This window comes from Dipodomys merriami, unplaced genomic scaffold (assembly GCF_024711535.1).
Source record: "Dipodomys merriami isolate MVZ:Mamm:240054 unplaced genomic scaffold, mDipMer1.0.p SCAF_29, whole genome shotgun sequence".
Classification (NCBI taxonomy): Eukaryota; Metazoa; Chordata; class Mammalia; order Rodentia; family Heteromyidae; genus Dipodomys; species Dipodomys merriami.
Window position 1 is genome coordinate 9,492,502 of NW_027204381.1, and position 26,671 is coordinate 9,519,172.

At 44.8% G+C, this 26,671-nt stretch overlaps 1 protein-coding gene across 1 annotated transcript in view; it reads left to right on the forward strand.

The window, feature by feature from the left end:
- The first annotated feature begins 3,988 nt into the window (after window positions 1-3,988).
- Opcml (opioid binding protein/cell adhesion molecule like) overlaps window positions 3,989-26,671 on the forward strand; it is a 1,269,678-nt gene continuing 1,246,995 nt past the window's right edge. The window contains exon 1 of the mRNA XM_070038350.1: window positions 3,989-4,235. Coding sequence (XP_069894451.1) covers window positions 4,175-4,235 — 61 coding nt within the window. The 5' untranslated portion in view covers window positions 3,989-4,174. The remainder of the gene's footprint in view (window positions 4,236-26,671) is intronic.

Genomic DNA, 26,671 nt, shown 5'->3' on the forward strand with positions numbered 1-26,671 from the left:
TGGTAGAACACCAGCCAGAGTAAAAGTGCAAGGCCCTCAGTACTGGCACCAAAAACATACATACATACATACATACATACATACATACATACATACATACATAAAAGGTCCTCAGTGTGCATTGTTGGGAGGTGGTGGAATCTTTAAGAGATATGAGAAGTTGTTGGGTCACTAAGAACACAGTCTTGAAGGGAGATAATGGATTTCAGCTCTTTCCTCTTCTGATTTTTAGTTTCTGGACCTCAGAAGTATGGTTGGGCTACATCTTCTCGATGGGCTACCTCTGTGTCCTAGGCTAGAAGAACTGTGCATGGCCAGTCATGGAACCCCCAGCTTCCAAAACTGTGACCCACAGTAACCCTTTCTCTAGAGAGGTTGATGAACTCAGGAGTTTCTAACAATGATGAAAAGTGACCAGCGGACCAGATCATGGGAGTGACTGTTCTCCATGCTCCTTCTGCTCCTCTGAGTCCTCATTGGTCAGTGCTCAATGGATGCTGAACTGACTGCTGAGTTCCTCAGGCAAAACCAGATAGTGCTCTGTGGGACGTGCTTGCTTTGCAGGCTTTCCTACCTCTCTTTTTCTTCCTCTTGTAGTCAGCAGCTAGGAAAGGGGGCGAAGGCTGGTCTATCCTCCAACCCCAGCCTCACATCTGAGAAACCACAGCTTCGAGGACTCTACTTCTTTGTCTTTTTTCTTTTTGTCAGTCATTGGGCTTGAACTCTGGGCCTGGGCTCTTCCGCTTAAGGTGCGCACTCTACCACTTGAGCCACAGTGCTACTTCCAAGGATTCTATTTAAATCTCATGACTTCTACTGCTCCTACTATATGTATAATAATACTTTCTTTACAGTTTGTGGAAAAGATAGATAAGAAATATTTAAGGCCAATAACAACACCTGACTTATAGAGAGTCAATATTATGATAGTGCTCATTGCTCTAGTTTCTTTTTCCTGCTTTGTGCTGGTACTGGGGCTTGAACTCAGGCCTCGGCATTATTCCTTAAAATTTTCCCCCTCACAGCTGGTTCTCTACCTATAGCTTTTTGTGGGTTAATTGGAGATAAGACTCTCATAGACTTTCCTGGCTTTGAACTACGATCCTCATATCTCATCCTCCTGAGTAGCTAAGATGATAGGTGTGAGTCTGGGGAACCAGCTTCAATTTCTTTTTAGAGAATGACTCACACTGAAAACAGAAAAAGAAAAATACTCTTGGTTTTGAATTTTGTTGGTGTCACCCACTAGTTGTGTGACCTTGCATAAATTACTTAACTTCTCTCTAAATTAGAGGTTTAGAGGGCAAGGCTAAAGATGAAGTGTGATGCTCTATGTAAAACTCTTAGCCCATAAAAGGTGGACATGTCTTGTCTTATCATTTGTATGGTGCATCTGTCACAGAGACCTACTAATTCTGCTTCACACACAGCCTCCTTCTTTTCCTGATGCCACCACAATCAGACCTGGGCTGTACCTATTAACTTACATAGTAATGTTCTGCTTGATTCTCTCCATACTCTGTGTTCCGCCCTACCTGTTTAAAAGGGAATCATCACTTTTCCAGCAGTAGTAGGAAATTTCTAAACCCCTGATCTATAAATGAAGGTTTCTTTCACTCTGTCTCTCATCCTTTCCCTACAGAGAATCTGTGTACCTGTGTTGTTCCCCGGGTCAGCTGTTTATCTCACTTCTATGGTCTACACCACAAGACAGCTCTGTTTTTTCCAAGGATTTGCACCTGAACTTCTGTCAATTTCTATTATTGCTCAAAAGGGTTCCCAGATCAGTTTGCTTACCAAGGATATGTTTGCAATTATTGGTTCTATAAGATATGACTATGTTTTGAAAGGTGTAGGTTTTCTACTATCTTTCATATGCATACATTTACTAATATGCTAATTTGGACCAACCTCTTCAGATATATCATATGCCTTTTGTGGACAGGAATAAAGCATATTCTTCCTACTTACAGTCCTGAGAAAAAGACTTTATATCAAACAAGACCTTCAGAAGAGTCTGGTGATGTCCCATCTATCATTGTGTGTTTTCCACTTGACTCCTGAAGTTTATAAGAAGGAAAGTAATCAATTGTCCTATTTCTGTAAAAGCAAACGGGCCCCTTTTTCCTAGAAAAGGAAGAATTCAGTTATACCCAAATAGCTGTTAGACGTTTCATAGGAACTATGAATTTCACAGCTGGACGAAGCTAGTTTGGAATCCTGATCATTAGCTGGGTTGTCTTTCTCAGATCTTTGATGCTGGCTGGATTGCAGTCTCCTGAAATCCAGGGACAATTTCTCTTTGCGTGTGGGGGGTAGGGATGAGGGAGTAGACTGGGGAGCAGAACCCTGGAGTGGACTGAGTTCATACCCAAAAATACCTGCCACCCAATAGGTATGTGGGAGAGCACTTAAGAATTGCTGTGGAGAGGAGGGAAGAATGTTCTTGCTTAGAAAGCCACTGACAAATCTCAGTCCATTTGCGCACATTGAGTGGAGAAGAAAGCACAGCCATTGCTGAATCTCTGGAGGCCATCTTACAAGAGAAATAGTCTTCTTTTTGAGAAACCTGTGTGTGTGTGTGTTTGTGTACCTGTGTGTGCACACATGTGTGCATGCTGCTACTGGGGCTTGGACTCAGGGCCTGAGTACTCTTCCTTAGCTTTTTCTCCCCAAGGATATTGTTCTACTGCTAAGCCCTAGATCTATTACTGGTTCTTGGCTAGTTAACTGGAGATAAGAGTTGCCTTTGAATGTAAATCCTCAGATCTCAGTCTCCTGAGTAGCTAGGCTTGCAGGTGTGAATCACCAGTGCCCAATCTAGTGCTATTTCTTTTTTGAAGCATTGGTTGTGTGTGTAAGGAGAATCAGTAATGGAATCACCTAGCCAGGGATGTGTTTGCCAGTACACTCTGGGGAGGGCCTTTCTAGACCAGATATTCCCTAGAGAAAAACTCTGAGGCACTTCACACCCAGAAATACTGTCCATAAAAACTGTCATTCCCACAAGGGACAAAATGGACCATGGAACACGAAAAAGAGAAAGAAAAGGGGGGAGGACAACAGAGAAAGTCTGCAAGCTACAGGTATCACCATGTGACCTTCTCATCCTGAACGTTCTGGATGACTTCAGCAAGTTTCTACCTCCTGGAGACATAATCTGAATAATACCCTTGTCTGGGCTGTGAACACAGATAACATTGTTTAAGTGTCTTGGTAGAGTTTCAGAATGCCTTAATTATGTGGAGATGGCCAATTCTCTTTTGCTGTCTTCAGTGTAAGGAGAAATAAAAGCTTAACATGCCTATCTTCCCCCTGGGAAAACCAGATTGCTTCCAACTGTTTCTGATGGCAGCATGGGGAAGTAGGTTGCAGATTGAGATTTTGGAGCGCACCCCTTGGGTTGCAGCTCTGGTTGTGTTCTTGCCTATAGACAAGGAATGATAAAAGAATTGGCATGGACTTTAGTTGCATTTCTGCCAAGGAGCAACCTTTTATGTCTTGGTTATGCCCACAAGAGCCCTGCTGGAATGAGATTCAAACTGATGGTGCCCTCTTGGGCTGTCTACCCAGAAGCTGTGTGTGCCACACACCAGTCCCCCACTGGCACACTCACAGAATATCAGTAGGCACGGCTGATCTCTATTCCAGTCAGAGGGTGAACAAGGCGGGGTTGGGGGGGCAGGTTTGAACTCCCCTTAGAGTGGAACCTCCCAACAGGAAAGTCTCCTGTGTCGCTCAACAGCGGGGAGCCAATGCGTGCCTTGGAGGTCTGCTTGGAGCGCTGTGCAGATTGAAGCTGATGATTCTTACCAGTTGTGTGTATGTGCAAGAAAAAAAAAATCAGAGCCTGCTTGCTCCCCATCTCTAGCACGCACTCTCTCTCTCTCTCTCTCTCTCTCTCTCTCTCTCTCTCTCTCTCTCTCTCTCTCTCTCTCTCTCTCTCTCTCTCTCTCTCTCTCTCTCTCTCTCTCTCTCTCTCTCTCCCTCTCTCTCTCTCTTTCTGCTCTCTCCCTCCCTTTGCAAACATTGGATTTAAACCTGCTCAGAATTCAGCACAGAGAAAGGCAGCCACGGTAGAGCAGCAGCGGTAGCAGCAGCAGCGGCAGCGGCAGCAGCAGGACCAGGCAGGAGCTAGAGCCGGCAGCCCCGGAGCTCCGCAGTGGTTTTCGCGATGTACCATCCCGCCTACTGGATCGTCTTCACCGCCACAACCGCCCTGCTCTTCATTCCAGGTACCCAAGGAGGAGATGGGTGTCATCTCTTCGCGGCCACAGTGCCATGCGATGGGAGGGCAGAAAGGAAGGGGGAAAGAGGGAGAGGCAAGGAGGAAGGGAGGAAGAGAGGGAGTGTGAGAGGCATGTGAGCTTTGGAAAGAGGTAGAGGCTTGCTGTGTGCAGGCACACACGCGCGCGCACACACACGCACACACACACACTCGCTGGCTGGCTCTCTGGCTTGCTCACACGCACGCAGATGCTCCCAGCACGGGATTTGCTCCATTCTGGGGATCTGGTGAGCTGGGTTCAAGATCTGCACTATGTTGTGTGGCAGTGCTGTTTGTATGCAAGGTAGCAACTGGTACGAACCCGCTGTGGTCTCCAGGGGGTAAAAGAGGTTTAAACTCCATGGTGAAAACCTTTTTTCCCCCTTTGGTGTCTCCTTTGGGACCTGCAGAATGGATGGGGTGTCTTTATTGCTCAGTCCTGAGTTCTTTCTTTTTTTCCTTTTCCTGAATTGTGTATGTCTCTGTGTCTTCTGTAGTTTTTTTTCTGTCTCTCTCCCTGTCTGTTTCTCTCTCTGTGCCTCTGTCTCTGTCTGTCTGTCTCTCCCATGCTTTCCTTTCTCACCTCAATCCCTCTCTTCTTGGAAACCCTCTCCTCTACTCCCGAGTCAGCCTCTGTCTCCTCCCGTCTTTTTCTCCTCCATTCAGCATTCCTTACCTTAATACAGTCCTGGGACTGCCTCTTGCCCTTTATTTATCCTTCCACTAAATGGGTAGATTATGCCTTCAAAAATTCAAAACCCCTTTCAGCTTCTCCAACCTACTCCTCACACCAGAAATATGAATTTCCCTTGAGACGGTTTGCAGTGTCCAAACGGAGGGAAGGTTGGGCAATCTGGCTGCAGGGAGATTTGCCTGATTCCTTCCGTGCTCTCCTACCCTTATCTAAGGGTTGAAACATGATGCCCCCTCTGACAGCAATGACTTGTTTGGGGAAAATCAGTCTGCAGCAGTACAGGTAAGATGCTGCAGTCTTCCCAAAATAAGCTTCGGAGAAGCTTGCAGAATCTAGCACGTCTTAATAGGTTTGGTAATTGCACACTAGTCCTTTGCAGGCTGACAAGGAATGCCTGCAAGCATCCTTCACACAGTGCCCAGAGGGCTGGGTTATGCTTGCCAAGATTTTAGACAGCATCAGAGGGTCCAGGGGTTGCTATACTTAAACCCCAGCCCAGCCTGGACAGGATCCCTTCCCTTCCTTTCCCTTCCCTTCTCTTCCCTTCCCTTCCCTTCCCTTCCCTTCCCTTCCCTTCTCTCCCTTTTCCTCCCCTCCCCTCCCTTCCCCTTCCCTCCGCTTCCCTTCCCTTCTCTTCACTTCTCTCTCTCCTTTCCTCCCCTCTCCTTTCTTCCCCTCCCATCCAGCAGTATCCCTTCCTTTCCTTCTCCTTCTCTCCCCTCCCCTCCCCTCCCCTCCCCTCCCCTCCCCTCCCCTCCCCTCCCCTCCCCTCCCCTTCCCTTCCCTTCCCTTCCCTTCCCTTCCCTTCCCTTCCCTTCCCTTCCCTTCTCTTCTCTTCTCTTCTCATCTCTTCTCGTCTCTTCTCTTCTCTTCTCTTCTCTTCTCTTCTCTTCTCTTCTCTTCTCTTCTCTTCTTTCTCCTTCCCTCCCCTCTTCTTTCTTCCCCTCCCATCCCCTTTCCTCTTTTTCCCTCCCCCTCCTTCTCCCTTCCTCCTCCCCTCCCCTCTCCTCTTTTCCTTCCCCTTCTCTTCTTCCCTCTTCTCCCTTCTCTCCCTTCCCCTCTCTCCTTCTCTTCCCATCCTTCCCCACCCCCATTTCTTCCATTCCCCCCCCTCCAATTGAGATATGTATTCTGGTTTAAGCATTAACTTAGAGCTACATAACCATATATATAGCACAGACTTCAAAGCTACATTTCTTAAACTTTATATTGCTTTTCATTGTTAAAACACATCATTTTACATTTTATATTCAGAATCCCTTTTGGCTTTTAGTTTGTTTGTTTTTCAAACACAATTCCCTAAATACTACTAAGTTGCTAATGTGAAATTAGAAAAAAATAGGAGTTTATTGTGGAGGAAAAAAAGAGAGGACTCAATTTTTCCAAAGGAAATCCAGTGTGTAGTGTTATATAACTTGCAATTTTAAAATAAAATACATTGATTTTTATATTTAATTATTTTGTAATTTTCAAAAATATTTATCTTTTCAGAGAGAAGGTCTGCCTAACCATGTCCCTGGGTGTGGACGCTCGTTTTAGGCTGAGAAGTTGATCGATTGGAGAGGAAGGGTGTTGTTTTCTTTTAGCTGTTTCTAGGAGCTAAGGCTTTAGTCTGGACACCAGCTAGGCTGGGCTGGGTGGGGAAGGCAACAGAACTGGGCCTGATAGAGGGAGCCAGGTGAGTGCTGGGGCCTCAGTGAAGAGAAAAACTTTCCCAGGCACTCAGCCTTTAACTGCTTGGGGGCTGGAGATTGATTCTCCTCCAGGAACGGACTCCCCTCCCCCTGGTCTGAGTCCCCTCCTCCCAGGTCTATCTTCCCTCCTTCTGGGTCTGACTCCTGGCCTTTGACTAAGCAAGAGCAGAAGGATCAGGACCTCCACCCCAGGGGATTGTGGCAGTGTATCTGCGCCCCTCATGGCAGAAACAAGAGCATTGCACTTCCCAAAGGGGAGGAGTGAGCCCCAGTCTTACTTAAAGCTGAAGCTGCAATGCAGTATACCCTGTCACTAGGGTAAAACCTCCCTCTAGGGGACCCCAGGTCCTCCAACACTCAGCTCCACTGCCCTCAGAGGTCTGTGAAGGAGGCCAGGCTTGCAGGAAAGTGGTCCTTGCCTTCAGGCTTCCTTGCTGCACCCTGAGCCTAGGGGCAGGGGTAACATATGATCTGCTTCCAAGTCAGAGGATAAAAACATCAGCCCTGTGTGTTCTTCACACTTGGTCTGCTAGCTGCTTTTTATGCTCATTGTGACGGGAGCTTGCCCCATGGGCAGCAGGGAGGAGCAAAAGTTGGTGTTGGCCAGTGTAAGTGGAGTACAGGAAGTGGCCCTTCCCAAAGACTTCCTGCTGGAAATGGAGCTGTATCTGAAAGTTCCTAGACCTGCTAAGTGTGGTTGCCTCTTCTCCTGTCTCACTTCCTCCACTTCCTTCTTTCATCTTCAGACTTCTTTTCGCAGTTTTTTGCCCCTTTGTTTCAATGGATGCCTTTTAAGCCATGGGGTTAAAACCATCTTGTTAGCCATTTACTTCCTCAGCAGCTAAAGACAGAGGCTAATGTAATAAGGAACCCTCGACCTGGTTAGGCCTCCATGCCATTTCATTCTGAAACATTCTATTACTTGGTGAAAACATGTTTCTACCCCAGAATAATTGTAAGGTTAATGCTTCTGTCACCTGGAACCTTCCAGGGGGAGACTGATGGTCATAAATTGCTTTTCTAGGCAGAATCTCCAGGATGCAAGACAGTTGCAAATAGAGACTGTTGAGTCTACACCCACTTAAGTGACACTTTTGTCATTTCTGAGATGCTGGGCATCCTGAGTTTGTTGTTTTAGGAAAGAGGAAAGAAAAGATTGTGCTGGAAGTTTCTATCACCGTCATTTTTCTTTTGCCTTCCTCCTTTTTCTTTTGTTTTCCTCTTCTTCCTCCTCATTTTCCAAGTGTGAACGTTTATGTGCATGAATCCATATGTGTGTGTGTGTGTGTGTGTGTGTGTGTGTGTGTGTGTGTGTGTGTGTGTGTGTGTGTGTGTGTGTATGATGGTCCTTGCTGGGAGAGTGCTCTGCCAGTGAGCTCTATCTACTTCCAGTCCTGGGAGCCTTTGTGGAAGTAGATGCAGAAAGTGAAGGCTGCTGGACATTTGCCTCAGAATGATTGATGTGGGGTGGGGGAGATGTGGGGAGTGGGGTGTTAGCAGAGTGAGATTAAAATGTGAAGTAACAAATATCTCAGAATTTCTTGATGTCTTTCAGATAATTTTATCTGCAGTTTGAGTAGAAACCCATTTCTCCTGTTTGTCTTTTCCCCTCTGCTTTAGCTCTGAGAAAGGGCACTGTGCCCTGCCAGGATAAGGATGAACTGGTGATATTACTGTTCAGAAGTCAAGGCCTAGATCTCACAGTAGGACCTATAGCTGGCTGGAAGCTAGTCCTTGACTAGATGCCTAGTGTAGAAGGCAGCTTCTCTCTAGGTCAGATCTTTGCTTGCATTTGTGTGCTTCTCCATAGCCCATCCTGCTTGTGTTTTCCCTCCTGTGTTCTAAGAAGGGAAGTGGCTGGGAGAAAGTTTTACCTGCCCTCTCTGAACTGAGCAGGGTCCTCCTTGTGCACAAATCTGCAAGGCTGGGTCTCCGCACATCTTAAATAGGCTTTTGCCTGAGCCCTGGGCTTGACTAGAAAATTCTCTGAGGTTTAGGATTCTTCTTTCTGCATGCACTATCCTGCATTTTCCTTTGGTGAAGTGTGTGTTGGGTTGTTAGGCTGGGATGCTTGGCTTCTAGATGAGACCTCTAGGGGAAGGTTTTATAACCAAGGTTAGTGAATTCTTTTCCCATTTCTTCCCCCATCCCTACCCCAGCACATTCTTGAGAATCTTGCTAAGGGTTTCTGCTATTCAGGAGAGATGAAGTGGGGAAATCTGAGCCCCAGATTTACTGAGAAACAGATAAGACAAGGACCAGGCATCTGGTTATAAATAAGATTTCACCGTCCTTTTACCAATTGTAGATTCATGTCCTTCCAGCTATCATGTGGCCCTCCAATCCCTTAAAATGATTGACATGTTAATAAGGTCAGACCATATCCTGTTGGCATTCAGCACTGGCCCATGGCAATAGAAGCCACTGCAAAGGAGACAGGTGTCGACTGCCTTTCCCGTCGCCTGGAGCTGGCCAGCATTACTCAACCTGAGATTAATCAGAGATCTCCTGAGCTGCTTCAGTCTTGTCTGCCTTGGACTGTCTTCCATGTCTGAGCACCCTAAGACATATTTCTATAGCCGGGAACATTCCAGAAGACTCCCTAAGCAGCCAGCACTTGTCCGTGTTGTCTACCAGCTCAGCTCCAGGTCTTCTTTGCCTTATCGCTGTGCTCAGAGTTTCAGACCTGTATCATGGCACAGTGTGTGTCTCCCACGAGATGGGCACCCATTTGGGTCTCTGAGCATACTGAGAGCTGAGAGCTGACATTGGTTGGCATTTTCAGAGTCTCAGTTTATCAGTCTGAAGAATGGGTTCCAGCTGTGAATGCTTCTATATAGCCAATAGAACATTATAGCCCAAAATGTGCCCTAGTCTTCTAGTAATAAGGCTCTTACCCCTTGGTATGATACGCAGCTGACTTTGAACTTCCTAGACTTTGACTTCCGCTCTCTAAAAACAAGGGCAGCAGACATGACCCTTTTGGGTCTCCATAACCTGCAGTGGGGTTCAGTATTTGGCGGGGTGCAAGGGACACAGATTTGGACATTATCCTTAGATGTTTGGAATTTAAGGAGTCTTGTCTAAATGCTTCATGTGCTTGTGATTGTCTTTGGCCTTTGGGCTGATCTTGGATGGGGCCTGTCAGGCTGAAATTGTGTCTGTATAAATGGACACCTGCCATACATTCACAGCTGCCTGAGGCTCTTCCTGTCACTGAGCTCAAGTGTCTGGCCACAGATGGTCCATAGCTGCTGACAAGCCAGACTATCAGGAGCAGAGGACATTAACACCTCGAGATGTTAGCTGGCACCTTCCAGACAGGGAGCCTGGGCAGGCTGGCCTCACCTTAGGACAGCTGTGCTGTGTTCTCCCACTTTTACTCCTGACCCTGATCCTTCAGACAAACTTTAGGTTGTCCCTATTGCCCTAGATGTGCTATAGGTAGGAGATGGAGACTTAGAATTTGCTACTTGTTTTAAAGCCTTGTTAGGGTCTTCCTTGGTGATGGTGGTGGTCACATTTCTACACTGTTCATTCAAGATGGGTTAGGGGGCTAGGAAGGTGGCTCAGTGGTAGAGCACTTGCCTTGTATGCATGAGTCCCTGGGTTCAATTCCTCAATACCACATAAGCAGAAAAATCCAGAAGTGGTGCTGTGGCTCAAGATGTAGGGCGCTAGTCTTGAGCTGAAGAGCTGAGGGATAGCGCCCAGGCCCAGAGTTCAAGCCCCACGACCGATAAAAAAATAAAAATAAATAAATTTTTAAAAAAAGATGGGTTAGGGTTGGGATGAGGGGATAGGACCCAGTGAAAGATTTAAAGTAGCTCTGAGAAGAGTTCACATAGAGATAAACTAGAAGACAATGTGCTGACCATTCCCTTCCTGTAGGTGTGTAAACACACACTTCCTCTTCTCAACCTCATCATCCTCTGACAATCATGGATTCAACCCTTCCTTATATGTACGTGCACCACATGTTCACGCACATACTCACACATGCATGTGCAATCATGTACATGCTCACACTCACTCTCACTCAGGCACTCCCGTAGGGGCTTGCACAGGAACACAGGCAGGCACGAGTGTATGCGCACATGTGCACACATGCACACACATGCATGCAGGTATTCCCACTTCTGAGTCAGTGTTTATGGTACTTTCAAAAATCATATCCCCAAGTCCTTGTGGAAAACAAACTGGGCCTCGTGCTTCCTCTTTGTCTCTTTAAAACTTCACTTGTGACCTCCAGGTTTCTTGATTTTCCTGTGGGCACACATATCAGGAGCCTGTGTCAACCACTGTGTTATACAAGAGACTGCTTTCTACTGGCAGCAGCGTGTGGGCTCCCTACCAGGGTCTGGATGGGTTCTAGAGGCAGTGCTTGTACTTGAGTCCTCTGACTTTCCCTCCTACCCAGATCTTTGGGGTACTTCAAGTCTAGGACTTCCCTGCAGCCACTATACCAACTTAATTAAATGCTTGCAAAATGCTCTAAGACACCTCTGGGCAATGTGCTGGAGAAGTACAAAGCATTATCATTATGATGCAGGCACAATCCCTTTAATAAGCAGAGACACAGTACTGTGAGACCTCTGGAAAGGCCAAGATGAATCGATGCATCAGGACATAGGCCATTGATTACAATGCCTGCTTTCATGTCCATAGGAAATGGTAAGTGACTTGGATTCCTACACTGAAATGCAATGTGGAGCAGACAGGATACTTCAAGGGCTAGAGCCTGAGATGGCCTGATCAGTCATTCTTGAATCTTTATTTCTGAGGAATTTACAAGTGCTGTTTTATATAATGCTTTAGAGTTTGCTAATGAGAAGTGGTTCATCCACCTAGAAAATCTACCTTTCTGTTCTTCACCAAGGGACTGAGATTGCATTTGCTTGTATAGACTTCCAGTTGAGTTAGAATAGAATTAAAAATATTCCTAATGCTATGCCTTGGTTTGCATACCATATAGCATCATCTGGGTCCTCTCTGCCCTTCTAGCTCTTGGTTTCAGTTACTTTGCACAAACTTAGCTTCTCAGAAAAGCCCCATCTTTCCTTCTTCCAAACTTTTACCTGAGCATACGAATTCTGATCTTTCTTTTTGTGTTTTTGGGGCCAATATTGGAGCTTGAATTCAGTGCCTGAACACTGACTTTGGCTTTTTTTTCTTTCAAAGCTAGTGCTCTGTCACTTGAGCCGCAACTCTACTTCTGCCTTTTAGTGGTTAATTGGAGATGAATCTCACAGACTTTCCTGCCCAGACTAGCTTTGAGCTTTCATCCTCAGATCTCAGCCTCCTGAGTAGCTAGGGTTGCAGGCATGAGCCATCAGCACCCAGCTTAAATTAGGATCGTCTTAAATATCTTCAGGTGTTCCTGCACAACAGGGCCTAAATATTACTTTTCTGGGAGAATCTTCTTGAAGCTTTGGACCAGACCTCCCTGTTTATTATGTGAATCTTTGGTACCAGGCTTCTCTTTCTCTTCAACACTGTGAGTTCATATATTGTAAAGTAATTCTTGGTTTCATTTCCCTTAACATTGTAAACACCATGGTCCATAAAGGCTGCTTCCATTTTCCTCTCCAGTATATTCTCAGTGCCTAGCACAGTGACAGAGAATAATGCTTAGAGAGTGTGTGTTGAATTAATGGATGGATGAATGGATGGATGGATGGATGGATGGATGGACAAGTGAACAAGTCAGCGGCCAAGGTCGCACAAATACTGTCAGCTTGTTCTGCTTTAACCCTTACTCCATTCTGCTTACTCCTCAAAAGCAGCCCAGGCCCTGGGTGACCTGCCCAGTAGGTTACCCATGGGCACAGTGAGGACCAGCGTGGGACCAGGCTTTGCTAGTGGGAAATGGAACTGTTCTAGGAATGCTAAGCAGGATCATTCATCTAGAGTTCATGCTTGTCAGTAAACACCAGCTCGGAACCCACACAGCAGCTCAGAGCTGCAGCACGGAGTTTTGGATCTCATATCACACATTGCGGCAGGCACGCCTGAGAATGCTAGTCTTTCTGTAAACACAGATGTGGGCCCTAATGTGGGCTATTGGTTTAATACAAACTACAATTACTCAGCACATTTAATCAGGGTGTCTCTGAAAGTGGTTGCAGTTATTTGAAATTTAGAATCATGCCCAGGGTGTCACTAAGTAGGAACTATAGTAACACAAACAAGCATTCTGGCTTATGGATAAGAAAATGCAAAGGGTATAGGCATGGCCAATATACTTAAACAGGTTGATGTTTCTTTGGAAAGTAAAAAGAACCTGAGCAAAGGAGAGGAGCTATGACAAGGGCTGAATTATTTGTTGAGATTGATTACTCTCTTTCTCTCTCCTTCTCTCTCTCTCTCACACACACTCCCTCTCTATCCCTCCCTCTGTGTGTGTGTGTGTGTGTGTGTGTGCATGTGTGCGCATGTGTGTGTATGTGAGTTTGTGTGTGTATGTATGTATGTTGGTGCTGGGGCTTAAACTCAAGGTCTTGTACATTTGATTAGCTTTTTTACTCAAGGCTGACATTATAACACTTAAGCCATATCTCTACTTCCAGGTTTTGCTGGTTAATTGGAGATAAGAGTCTCACAGCTTTGTCTCCCTGGACTGGCTTTGAACTAGGATCCTCAGATCCCAGGCTCCTGAGTAGTTAGGATTACGGCCATGAACCGCCAGTGCCTGACTTTCCAGTCACTTTTTCATAGTCTAGTCTATTTCGGAGTTGCTGTGCCATGGCTGAGGGATTCTAGGTGTCAGTGATGTTGCCTTATCTGTCTGTGAATGTTCTACAGGACCAAGCACATTGACATGTTATTTATTCAGTGATTACTATGTGACAAATGTTATGCTAGGCACTAGAAAGGCAATGCCTAAACTAAGATAATTGGTCAAGCCAAATTTTGAGGCCTTGCCTAAGAGGCATGAGATCCTGAGTTCTCTCCCTAGTATCTCCTCTCCCTCCCTCCCTCCAGCTCTCTCTCATTATGGTCTCTGTTCTTGTTGAAGTTGGGATCTAGTGAGAGAGATTGACAGACATCAACCTGTCACTGATATGGTTGTGAAACCACAGCTTTGTGAAGACAAAGAATGGGACGTGTGTGGTTCTATGATTGACTACAAGGAGGGCTGGATCTTTACAGGGAGATTAGTGAAGGCTTCCTTGTGAAAGTGGCAGTTGAGCAGAGACTTGGAAGATGAGATATGCAGATAATCTCCTTTCAGTTAGTTGGGAGGCAAGGGGACATTGGTAGCATGAACTGGATCTCTGAGGGTCCTGCAGCAGGAAACCTAAGAGTGCATTGTCCCATCTGCACAGGCTGCCTGGGAGTCAGCAGATAGTCAGTGTCTGACAGTCATTGTTATTCTGGAGGTGACAGAACACTGTGCATGTGATGCACAGGGTGGGGTGAAGATCCTGGTTTGCATTTTTGAATCACATTCTGGTTGCAGATTACAGTATGGATTTGTGACAAACAAACCGGAAGGGTTAAGCCAGTGGGGAAGTTGCTGCTCACCTCCTGATGGGAAATGGCCCTGTCTTAGACATTAGAAGTGGCGGATGGAATGGAGGGATGAGAATGAACTTGAGAGTCTTTAAGGGAATGTCATGGGTGATTATAAAGGCTGCAGAATCTAAAGTTGAAATAAGCCCACAGTTAACACTGAGAGCCCTGGGGAGTGCTGAGTCGATTGTTTGCTCTCATAGTCCTGTAGGTAAGCTGTCTCTCAGGCTGACACGTTATCTTGTCTTGCTTTAGAACAAAGAGTAAGTTACTTTTGGAAATTCCACCCTTTCTGGAGTTCAGTCCTTTAAGTGGCAGGGTCCAGTGAAGGAGTTCAACATTGTATCACTGAACTTTCTTGTCCATTATACAAGATTTTGAGGGGGGGGCAGGTGCATGGGCTCTCATCTGTAATACCAGCTACTTGGGAGGTAAAGATTAGGAAGATAATAGTTCTACGTTAGCCTAGGCAAAGAGTTGGTGAACTCTCCCCCATCTCAATAAATAACCAGGTGTTGATGATTTATGCCTGTAATCCTAGCTACATAAGAGTCTTGAAGGATCGTGATCTGAAGCTAGCCCCAGTTCAAAACTCCAGAGCTTACCCAATAAAATAACTAAATGGAGAAATCATGCCTGGTATGTTCAAGTTTCTCAGTTCAAATCTCCAGAATCACAGAATAATTGCAAAGAGAGGCAGTTGTATTATCTTCTTAGATTCTTCCTTCTAGAGAAACTTGGATTATACCCTTAAGAGTCTGAGTACAACCAATGTTCATTCACAAATACTATAATGATACCCAAGCATGTGTGACCCTTTCTGTGCTCCACCTAGGGCCTGGGTTCTTCTGTATAGAGATGGATGCCTGTGGCTTCCTATAATCATTTTTCAATTGGCATCATTTATGTAGAGGTCTTTGGAAGTGAAAGAGGTCTTGCAGATTGTTTAGTCTTTCTGTCTCATTTTATAGATGAGATAAAATCATGTAGTCAGATGGTGACTGAGACTACTTTTTATTTATTTATTTATTTACTTATTTAGTGCTGATACTGAGATTTGAACTCAGAGGACCTGGGTACTCTCCCTGATCTTTTTCCTTTTCCTTTATTTTTTCTTTTGCTCAAGGATGCTTCTCTACCACTTGAGCCATATTTCGATTTTAGCCTTTTTTCTAGTTAATTAAATATAAAAATCGTATGCACTTTTCAGCCCAACTGTCTTGAAACTATGATCTTCGTCTACTGAGTAGCTAGGATTACAGGTGTGAGCCACAAGTCCCCAGAAAAGCCACTTTTGAATATAAGTTTTTCTTTTTCTTTTCCTTTCTTTTTTTTTAAACTGGCCTGTCTAGAATCATTTCAACATCATAGTAAAAGACAGAAAGTGAACTTTGCCTCTCGATCTGATAGTCTGTTGTCAAGAGGCTATAACTGTAGCTGCTAGTCTGTTTTGCTGACTTTCACTTCTAGCACAAAGAACATTTTGGAACAGGGTAACGCCATGGAAGAAAACACAAAGATTAAGGCTCGGGGTCAGGAAGCAAAGCAGTAGCCTTGTCCCTTTTGGAGGCATTTCCATACCTCAAATGACCTTTGCTATGAAGTAGTATATGCTCAAATGACCTTTGAAATGAGGGAGGATAGGCTCAGTGTAGTAAAATCTCAGATGCCAGGTACATGTCAACTTGTTTGGTCTACACATCTTTAAAAATGTCTGCTTGTATCACCACCACATCAGACCAACTCTTTTTAAATACCTCTATGGGTTTGGATCTGCATGAAGCCAAAGGAAAATCCATTCTGAGAATACCATGGATCCCCTGTCCATGATGCTCAACAGTGTTCTGATCGCATGCATATACATTATAACTGTTCTACATGCCAGCAAGCAAAGGAACTAGAAGAAGCCTTCCTTCACAACAAGCTTCATGGTCAAGGACACAATTAGAGTGCTAGCTCCAAATGACCCAGTAGGAAAATACAGAATGAGAAGCAGTTATGATCAGATGGGAAGATGGCTGACTCATGGCCATGGTGAAGACAAGCATTTGGGGGGGGGGTGCTTCTCATTCTTAGAAACACAGGCCTGAGAAGCCTTGGGCGTTTCTGAACAAGCCAACTTGGCTCTTCCACAGTGCCAAGGAATTTCCTGTATCTTCAAAGAGAGGAGGAGACTGCTGGAAGACAGAACATGGCAGATGGAAATAGCCCATCAGCTTACAGGCTCCAAGAGAAGCTGGAGTTTCCTTGGGACCCCCCCTGGCTTTATCCCACGGAGAGGAGAGTTCCCAGTCTTACTTGGCATTTGAATGGGTGCCTCTTTGGGTGAAGCCCAGACAGGGAGGGATGATGAAAATTACTCTCTGGATTTTGCATTTTTCCCCAGTAGGATCTCCTGGAGTCCTGGTAGTAGTTGGCCACTGCCTAACAAGAGCTATGATGTTCGTGAAAACTGGGCTGCTGATTCCTATGACCTGACTGCTGTTTCTCCTTTCCTTTCCTTAGATACTTAATTTATTACTGTTTATGACTTAATTTATTAGTTTATGACTTCATTTATTTATTACTTAAGCTTTATTTTGTGTTGGCACTGGGGCTTGAACTCAGGGCCTGGGTGCTGTCCCTTAGGAGTCCAGGCACATTCTCTACCACATGAGCCACAGATCCACTTCTGGCTTGTTGCTGGTTAATTGGAGATAAAAGTTGGCTCTTACACAGTGTCAAGGAATATTTTGTATCTGCCTTTTGGCTGGTTTTAAATCTCAATCCTTAGATTATAACCTCTTGAGTAGCTAGGATTACAGGTGTGAGCCACTGGCACCTGGCTTACTTTATATTTTATTTTATTATTTTATTTTGTATCGGTCTTGGGGCTTGAAATCAGGGCCTGGACCTTGTCCCTGAGCTTTATTTCCTTATAGCTAGCTCCCTACCATTTGAACACAGCTTCACTTCTGGCTTTTTGGTGGTTAATTAGAGATAAGAGTTTAATGAACTTTCCTGCCTGGGCCAGCTTTGAACTGTAATTCTCAGATTTCAGTCTCCTGAGTGGCTAGGATTCCTGGGTATGAGCCACAGTTACCTGGCTTACTTTATTTTTAAACCTGTGTGGCTATCTTGTGGGAACATCCATGTAGTGAGCCCTTCTTAGGGGCTTTGGTCATTCTCTTTATTTTTATTCCTGGTGGCCTTGAGTAAGGAGTACAATTCCTCCAAGGTTCATGATCTTGGAGTGTCCCCAAAGATCCTCAGAGAAGTATAAAATGCCCCAGGTCTAACTGTCAGGTTGCCAATTCTTACCGCCTCTCTGAGGCAGGCCACTATTAGTTGGCCATCTTTTTCCATCTCCGAGACTTTCTTTCTTTCTCTGGCATGCTGTGTTTCTGGCACGGTAGCACATACTCTGTGTGAGCAGCAAGCCTATTTAGGGATGCAGCAATGTTTGATTTTGCTTCATTTCCTGGGGACAGCTCTGGAAAGTGGCTTCCACTTTCCTAGCTAAGAGTTCTCCTATTTGAGTTGTGATGAGAGAAGCCTGGAATAGGAGGAAGGCTCCAATGCTGAGCCCCAGGCTGGAAGACAGAGCTGGGATGATTATGGCCTCCTTCTCCCTCTCACCATCACAGAATTTCAACATGAAAAGAGAGATCCCTTTTAGTCTCTCCTGAGCACAGGCTAAAGAGGATTGGAGCTAGCTCTTACCCACATGGACTCATTTAAGAGTCTCTAGAGCTTAAATTCCATGTTGCCTGGACCTATGGGAAACTACTGCACCTCGGGCCTGTGAGTGCTTTTGGTTTATTCTGGACTGAGTCCAAAATTAGAATGATGGATTCCAGTATGCTTGTGTAGCAGAAAGGGCAGTTTCTGGGGTTGCATATCTGTCTTGTATGCTGCCCTGATTCAACATGCTCAGCTTCCTGTTAGCCTGAGAGACACTGCTATGGTAGAGATGGTGACCTGACTCCTCATTCTGAAAAGACTGTGGAGGCTAAGCATGGACTCAGCACACTGAATATGGTAAAAGTCTATCACAGGACAGTCCTGGCAGCTAGGGCCTGTAAGCCTGGAGCCTCGTATGGGTTTCCAGAGGTCAGTAGCGTTTCTTACATCTTAACTACACCTCAAGTTTTGTCTTACTTGGCATAGGGTAGGAGGTATTTTAGCCACCTATTTCAGTCTCCACAGAGGTCTCTGCGCCTAGCTCGAGATGGGAAGAATCTCAGAGATGGAAGGTTGCATCATTAGCTTTGTTTTTGAACTGCTTGGCCCCCAGACCACTGATCCCATCTCTGGGTCTCACTTATGTAGATATGAAGCTGTGTCAATGTGACCAAGACGCATAGGCATTGTGGATGTTTCTGGAAGCCCATCAGACATCACTGAGCCTGGTTGATTGAAATCTGGTTTGTCTGGCAGGCACATCTGACTGCAGATGAGAGGTGCAGACAAATCACTGACATTTCTACCCCCATTAGTCTTAGAGAAACACCACTGGAATCTTTGTGCCTGGAAAGGCAAGAGGGTTTTTGGTAACAAAGTAAGAGTTTGTGCTGTGATTTTGGGAGCAATGGAAGAGAGTTCAGAGCAGGGAGGACTGGAGAAATTAAAGGAGATGTAGCTTCCCATCCCACACTCTTTAAAACCATCTTATATTCTCCATTCTTCTTTATTTTCATTTCTTCATAACTATTCTATGCTGCTACATCTTAGTGATGCCAAGTGGAAATAGAGGGACACCACAGGCTTCTCAGTAGAAAGAAAACCTTTTAGTTTACCTGTCTCTCTGTCTCTCTGTCTCTCTCTCTGGTCTGTGGTTAGGCTTTTATTTTGCACAAATAAATTAGTATGTAAGAAACCTTGTAATTATTCTCTTAATATTCCTTGTCATTATGTATTTGTGTGTGTGTGTGTGTGTGTGTGTGTGTGTGTGTGTGTGTGTGTGTGTGTGTGTGTGTGTGTGTGTGTGTGTTGTACTGAACATTTTCGGTGGTGGATGGCAGAAAGCAACAACTTCTAGAGCAGAAAGAAATTTGGGAGAAAGTGCAATGGGGACTTCTGGGAGCCAAAAAAATCAGTTGAGAACTCTGTATCCAAAATGTGCAGGACCGGAAGCATTTCAGGTTTCAGCTTTGTTTGAGATGTTGGAAGATTTATATACACATAATGAGATTTCATAGAGACAGGATCCAAATCTAAACACAGAATTCATTTATGTCTTACATATGCATTTTAGACATAGTCGAGATAATTTTATACAATGCCTCTCTTTTGATGGAGATCTGATACAGGAGGTCAACTATAGAATCTTCCACTTGAAATGTCATTGTCAGCAGCACTTCAGATGCTTCAGATGGTTTGAGGATTAGGGGCTCTTAATGTATACAAAGACTGAGGGGTAAAGCTTCAGGCTACTAAGCAAGGGGGCTGTAGAACCAAGACAGGTAAAGAGCAATCGGCCAGTAAGGAGCCTGGATAGAATTCAACAGGTCATTTTGACGAAGAAACAGCTGAGCACCTACTATGTGGAGATGAGAGCAGGCTTCCTAGAATACCCGCCCTGGTCCAGCCCTGTGTGCAAAGCATAGCTCATGTCTTCTATCCTTGTATAGTACCCACACCCCCACCCTCCCACACAGTTATACACACTCCCACACCACCCACCCTCTCAGCCACACATAGGTGTGCTCACACACACACACACACACACACACACACACTCCCTAGACACAACATCCATACACATATACACACACCACCTATCCTACCTCTTGGCCATGAACATACACATATACTCTCTGCTAATTAAGTACAGGCACCTATACTCATATACACAGTGCTCTCCCAATCTGTACCCACCCACGCCCATGCCTACATATGTACACATGCTACTCACACAGATACACACACCATCCTCCTCCTACCCATAGATATCTCTAAACCATGTACCCATAAAAGACAGACAGACAGACAGACAGACAGACAAACACACACACACACACACACACACACACACGACCCCTCTGAGGGCAGATGACGCCCCAGCTCCAGCAGTGGTGCTGTAGTTCGTGTCTTGATGTCTGGATCCCTATGGGCCCTGCTGCCTTTCGCCCAGCCCAGCAGCTCTTCTCCCTCTAGCTTTTCATCATCACTCAAAGTTACTTTTTATGAAGACTGGATCTTTTTCTTTGTAGTTTTGCTTGGCATTTGGCTTTCAGTTCCCCATCCTCCTGTTGGCCAAGTGTATACACTGCTTTATCCAGTGCGTGAACTACATGTTTTACATAAAGTTTTATTTTGGGTACTAGGGCTTGAACTCTGAGCTTTACATTGTTACTTGCCTTTTTTTTCCCTCAAGGCTGGTGCTTTACCACTTGAGTCATAGCTTTGGTCCTAGCTTTTTGTTTGTTGCTCATGGTACTTGAACTCAAAGCCTGGGCACTGTCCCTGAGCTCTTTTTGGTCAAGGCTATCTATCACTCTAAGGCTTAGAGCCACAGATCTGCTTCTAGTTTTCTGATGGCTAATTGGAGATAAGTAGCACAGATTTTTCAGGCTGACTGTGAACTGTGAGTCTCAGATCTCAGCCTCCTGAGAAGCTATGATTATAGGTGTGAGCCACCAGGGCCTGGCTCAGTTCTAGCTTTTGGCTGGCTTATTGGAGATAAGAGTCTCACAAACTTTTCTGCCCAATCTGGTTTTGAACTTCTATTCTCAGATGTCAACCTGCCAAGTAGCTATTAAAATAGTCATGAGCTATTACAGTCTGGCTGCTTGCATAAGAGCTTTTAAGCACGTACATATGATTGTATTTTTTAATGTCTAAATAACATAGATGTCACTGCACACACATAATGAAGAAAAAGGATCAACTAAAAGCAGGAATTCTAATGTTCCTTCCTTTCATATCAGTTAACACTCAGAGCAACAGTGAGAATTGGAAATGTCGTGAGATTACCACACTAAGTCATGCCATGTGCATGTCTGGAGTCGGGGCAGAAACATCAAATTACCCTCAGTGAGTTACTTCTAATGGCTTGGCTTGGCTGCTTCCCTCTGGGACCAAGCACAGGACATGTCCCCAGCCCCAGATCACTCTGAATGTTGGTACAATACACAGGCTGTGGCAGAGCCCATCTTGGAGCAGCTGGAATGTTCTTCAACAATACTACCTTTGTGGTAAATGTGGGCGCAGACCAGCATCCAGAATCATCTCTCATTTGTCAACAAAGACCGCTGAAGGAAAAGAAATGCAAAATTGTCTTTGCAAGAATAAAAAGCTGAGGACAGGGGCCATGTATTTCAATTGCTACAGATTCTTTTTCTTTTTAAATGTTTTTTATTGTGAAAATACTGTACAGAGGGGTTACAATTACATGAGCAAGGTAATGAGTACATTTCTTATCAAGCATTGTTGCCTCCTCCTTTTGATTTTCCTCCCATCCCATCTTCACAACTATACTCTCCCCCAACACCCCACGCCCCCGCCACCCCCCCGTCCCTGCCAAACTTGTAAAGTTCGCTTTTCGACATAGCATCTTGTACATCTCATTGGTGCAGTGGGTCCACCTGTATCCCTATTTAAATAATTTGTTTTTACCCTTCCCCTCCCCAAATTATACCAACATCAAAAACAGTGAAAACAGGGATTATACCGTGGAGGAGGGTCATACAAAGCAACAAAAAATTGCTGCAGATTCTTTTTTTTTTTGGGGGGGGGTGGTCTGGTCGTGGGGCCTGAACTCTGGGCCTGGGCGCTGTCCCTCAGCTTTTCAGCTCAAGGCTAGTGCTCTACCACTTGAGCCATAGCCCACTTCCTGCTTTTTTCTTTTTGCTTATGTGGTGCTGAGGAATCGAACCCAGGGCCTCAGGCATGCAAGGCAAGTGCTTTACCACTGAGCCACCTTCCCAGCCCCATGCTGCAGATTCTTGACCTGCAGAGTTCTTAGCCTACTCGCCCTCTGTCCTGGCTCTGTCCCTGGTACCAGCCTGCTTGGAGATGCTGAGGTCTTTGTCTTCCTGGTGTAGGCTAGAAGGGCCTTTTACTTCAAGAGAACATCCATGTAAGGATTAGAATTACCTTAGCGGTAAGGTTAGAATCTGTGTGTGTGTGTGTGTGTGTGTGTGTGTGTGTGTGTGTGTGTGTGTGTGTATAGTGTGCTGAGGTTAGAACTCAGAGCTTGTACATGCTAGGAAAGCACAATTTAGCTCCATTCCCTGGCCTTTGGGTTAGAACCTTCCTCCTCCTCTCCTTTCCTCCTACCCTCCTTCCCTCTTTCTATTCTTCCCTCTCTCCCTTCCCTTTACTCTCCCTTCCTCCTTCCCTTTCTTCCTCCTTTCTTTCTTTCCTACCCGTCCCTGCCCTGCCCTGCCCTGCCCTGCCCTGCCCTCCCCTCCTCTTTCCATTCCTTTCCCAGTACTAAGTCTTAAACTCAGGGCTTTAAGCTCTTACTTAGATTTTTTGGCTCAAGGTTGTCACTCTACCACTTGAGCTAAACCTCCACTTCTGGCATTTTGCTGGCAAATTGCTGATAAAAGTTTCTGGGATTAGTCTGCATGGGCTCACTTCAAACTTCAGTCTCAGCCTCCTGAGTAGCTAGGATTATATACAGGTTTTTGCCCCCAGTGTTTGGCAGATTGTTTTTTCTTTTTTTCTTTTTGCTGATACTGAGCTTTGAATCCAGGGCCTTGTACTTCCTATGCAGGTACTCTGCCACTTAAGCCACATACCTAGATCTTTTCTACTTTAGTTATTTTTCAGGTGTTTTTTTGTTGTTTGTTTGCTTTGTTTTGTTTTGTTTTGGTCTCACCTGAGGCTGGAGTCTGTGATCCTTCTAACTATGCTTCCAACATAGCTGGTCTTATAAGCACCTCTCACCCCATCCAGCTTGTTTGCTGAGAGAGATTTTTACTAACTTTTTACACAGGCTGATCTTGAAACACGATCCTCCCAATTTCTGCTTTCTGAAAGACTACTATTACATTCATGTGCTCCATTCCCAGCCTTGAGTTTCATATTAATGGAGATACATGGAAAAAAGGTAGAACAAAAAAAAATCACATCTTCCCAAGCATCCTTATTATCTAGCTCCATGGGTTGTCCCTGAGAAAGTATCCCTCAGATCTGTGGCTATAGGAAGTGTGACTGACCAGGCATTTCTGTTGCTGGGTTGGCTCTAAGGCCGTGTTTATGGCGACTGCTCTCCAACCATGATCAATGCAAAAGAGATGCCATGTCAGTCTGCTTTGAGGAGACACGGTCCCCTCTGATGGGCCATGTTGGCTTGAAGACAGTCCCTGTGGCTCTCTAAGCTTTCTTCAGAACACAGTTTGTTGTCTTCATGCGCCCATCCTTCCTGCCTGCCTGCCTCTCTCTCACCTTCTCCAGGGACCGGGCTGGTGCAGCCATCTGCTGGCCTGTCTGGCATGTTCCTCACTCTCTCTCTCACAGTTGCTTCCTGTAAATTCACATGTCTTATTCACTGAAACCCCTCTTGATATCTGTTTCTCAAAAGACCCAACCTGACAGTGATGCCAGGCTGACCAAGATCAGTAGGAGTGCCAGCTAGTGCTTCGTTCCACATGTTGACCTTCTCTGGTTTGACGCTGTACCACCCATTCTGCAGAGTCAAACCAGGGCTCAGGGGCAGAATTGCAGGGACTGAAGATTTCAAGGCCACTAGAGATCTGCTGTTTTTTTTTTTTTTTTTTTTTTTGTCTACTCCCTACAGTGTTCAGGAGCCTGATCTTTGGAGGCCCTTTTCTGACCTTGAAAAATGGAATTTGAGTTCTTTCATGGACCTCTGTCTGTTCTGAGCAGATCATGAATTGGTTCTTTCTGCTTAGATGTGCTATAAAGGCCCACCAGGACCTCACACTTTTTGTTCATTTCCATGTTCTTCAGCTGGCTCACAACACTGATTCCATTATTCAGGAATGTCTAATTTTGATTGCTATGGTTTTGTATTTTCTCTTCCCTTCTCTTCTTCCTTCTCCTTCTTCTCTATACTGAGGTTTGAACTCAGGATCTCACACTTTCCAGGCAAGTACTCTACCATTTGAGCCATGACCTAAACTCTTTTGCTTTAGTTTATTTATTTATGTCCAGATTGGCCCTTGCCTTTTGCCCAGAGCTGGACTCAGATTGTGATCCATCTACCAATGACTCCTATGTAATTGGAATAACAATGCATAAATCATCAGACTTCTGCAGTTTTGTTAAGATGGGGTCTTACTAACTTTCCCAGGATGGTCTTGAATTACATTCCTCTAGATTTCCCCTTCCCAAGTATAAGGGCTTACAGATATAAGCTACTCTGCCTGGCCTGTATTACATTCTAATTTTTCTATGTTCTTGTGACATTAGTCTTTTGTTATACACTTGACACCGAGACAGGATGTTTCTTTGTTGTTGAGATTATTCTGTGGGTTGTAGGATGCTGAACAGAATCCCTGACCTCTACCTACCAGATACCAGTCCACTTCTTGAGTTATAATAGCTAGAAATGTAGACAAATGTCCTTTGGTGGGCAAGATCACTCTTGGTTGAGAGCTGTTGTTCTGTCACTTTAAATGATTATCGTGGTATCTTAGCAACCTCTGTAACTGATAACAACTTCTCTCAGCTGGTGAAAGGTGGTCTCCTCTTTTTGGATCATCAGACTGTACCTCTGTCTTGGTCTGGTTCCAGGTCTGGGTCAATCAACTACTTCTTCTCAAGTTGTCACAGAAAATTTGGTTTATCCAGAATCTGCAAAACAGGTCATGAAATTCTTTATTTTTGATCTCTGATGAATACTTTATAGGAAAGGAAAGGCTAACAATAGAAACACATTCGGTAATAGCACTATTAGGTATAATAGTAGGGAGTTTTCTTTGGATTGCTATGTCTAGAATAAAATATGAGAAGTCTTGTGCCATGGCTTCATGGTTTTCTCATTGAGCCTATAATCATTAGGAGACAACCAGTCCATCAACTATCTTTAGGGCAGACTTAGATTTTAATGTGTTAGCTTGAGGGTAATCAGGAGTGAGAGTGACAGCTCAGATAAGATTCCTTTAGGCAAATATCTAAAATGAAACCCAAAGGCACGATCTAAGAATGAGAAGATTGTAAATAGCAGCATAGACCTGCCCCTAATCATAGGAGTAGAGCCCTGAGATTGTTTACGAGTCCTGAACCACTTTGGAAAACTTCTTCTACTAACAAGAAGTATGAATGGTCCTACATATTAGTCAAAAGAAGACTCTGGACTAGATTCTTTGGCTTGCCTTTAGTGGAAAGGAGGGTTTTGGGAAGGGTAGGCAGAACATTTTGTGTACTTACAGACACTGGTAAGAGGAAAAACCAGGTGTTCTAAGTGAGCAGAAGGAATGGACATAGGTGAGCTACAGTGGAGCAAGTCAATGCTTGATTGTTTACTCCCCCTTTGGTCCCTTTTGGCATCAAGGTCTATGTCCAAGAGGTCAATGTCCAATACTAGGATGCAAGCAAATTACCTTCTTGGAGGCCATTCCTGACAGTCATTCAGCAGCCTTCTTTGTACTAGTCTCCCATTCCCTTCAAACAGTCTTGTGACCTCTGAAGCAAACTCCAACAAGACTGGAGTTGTTAGAACTTGCACCAGGGGCTTTGCGTTAAATGACCAGCACCAGACTTTGTGATATCTTTGTCTTGAAGCATGTGGTGTTCAGTTCTGACTATTGCATGCTAGGGCTCACCAAGCCCTAGGTGTGTGAATGACACTCTTTGGTATTCCAAATAATACTTTTGCCCTATACTCAGCAGACTGGACTGATCTAATTTCTTTGCCACTATGTTCTTGACAGCAATAATTTAAAAAGCCGAATTGTTAATATGTGTAATCTATCTCACTAATGAGTACTTTTTGTGAACTATTACAGATACTAATTCAGTTTAGGTAAAAGCTACTTCCTTGTACAATTCTACAGGCAACAACTTATCAAGTGAAGTCATCATATAATGTTGGTCCTGGCTCTGCATTGGCTGAATTGGGTGCAGTGGAAGCTCTGGACAGTGAGGTGGCTATTCCTGAGTCTGCCACTCGAAAGACAGCCCTGCAAACACATTAGTGAAGCACCATGTGCTATCTGGACACTCTTTTGCACAAATAGTCCTATAAATGCATGAGGATGAAAGGAACTAGCTAATAGGTTTTTCTCAGGGATGCTTCTTAGAAGAGGTGACATTGAGCTGGGTGTTAATGGGACAGAAGAAGATCATCTAATTTAGAAGCTATCTGAGAATCTCATTGACAACTGGGATCCATGCCTGGAGCCCAGATGGGGTAGAAGATGGGTGCATAAGACAGTGAAAGAGTGTGGGGGGGGGGATCCAAGCTGTCCTGCAAGTTGCATGTTGAGAGAAAGACAGGGCTCTGTGCTCCCTGCAGTAGAGTATTCCTCCTTCACATTGCAGGTTTTGTTAGTGTAATTTAAAAGTCAGAAAAATGATGGACGATGCTGGTGAAATCTGAACTTT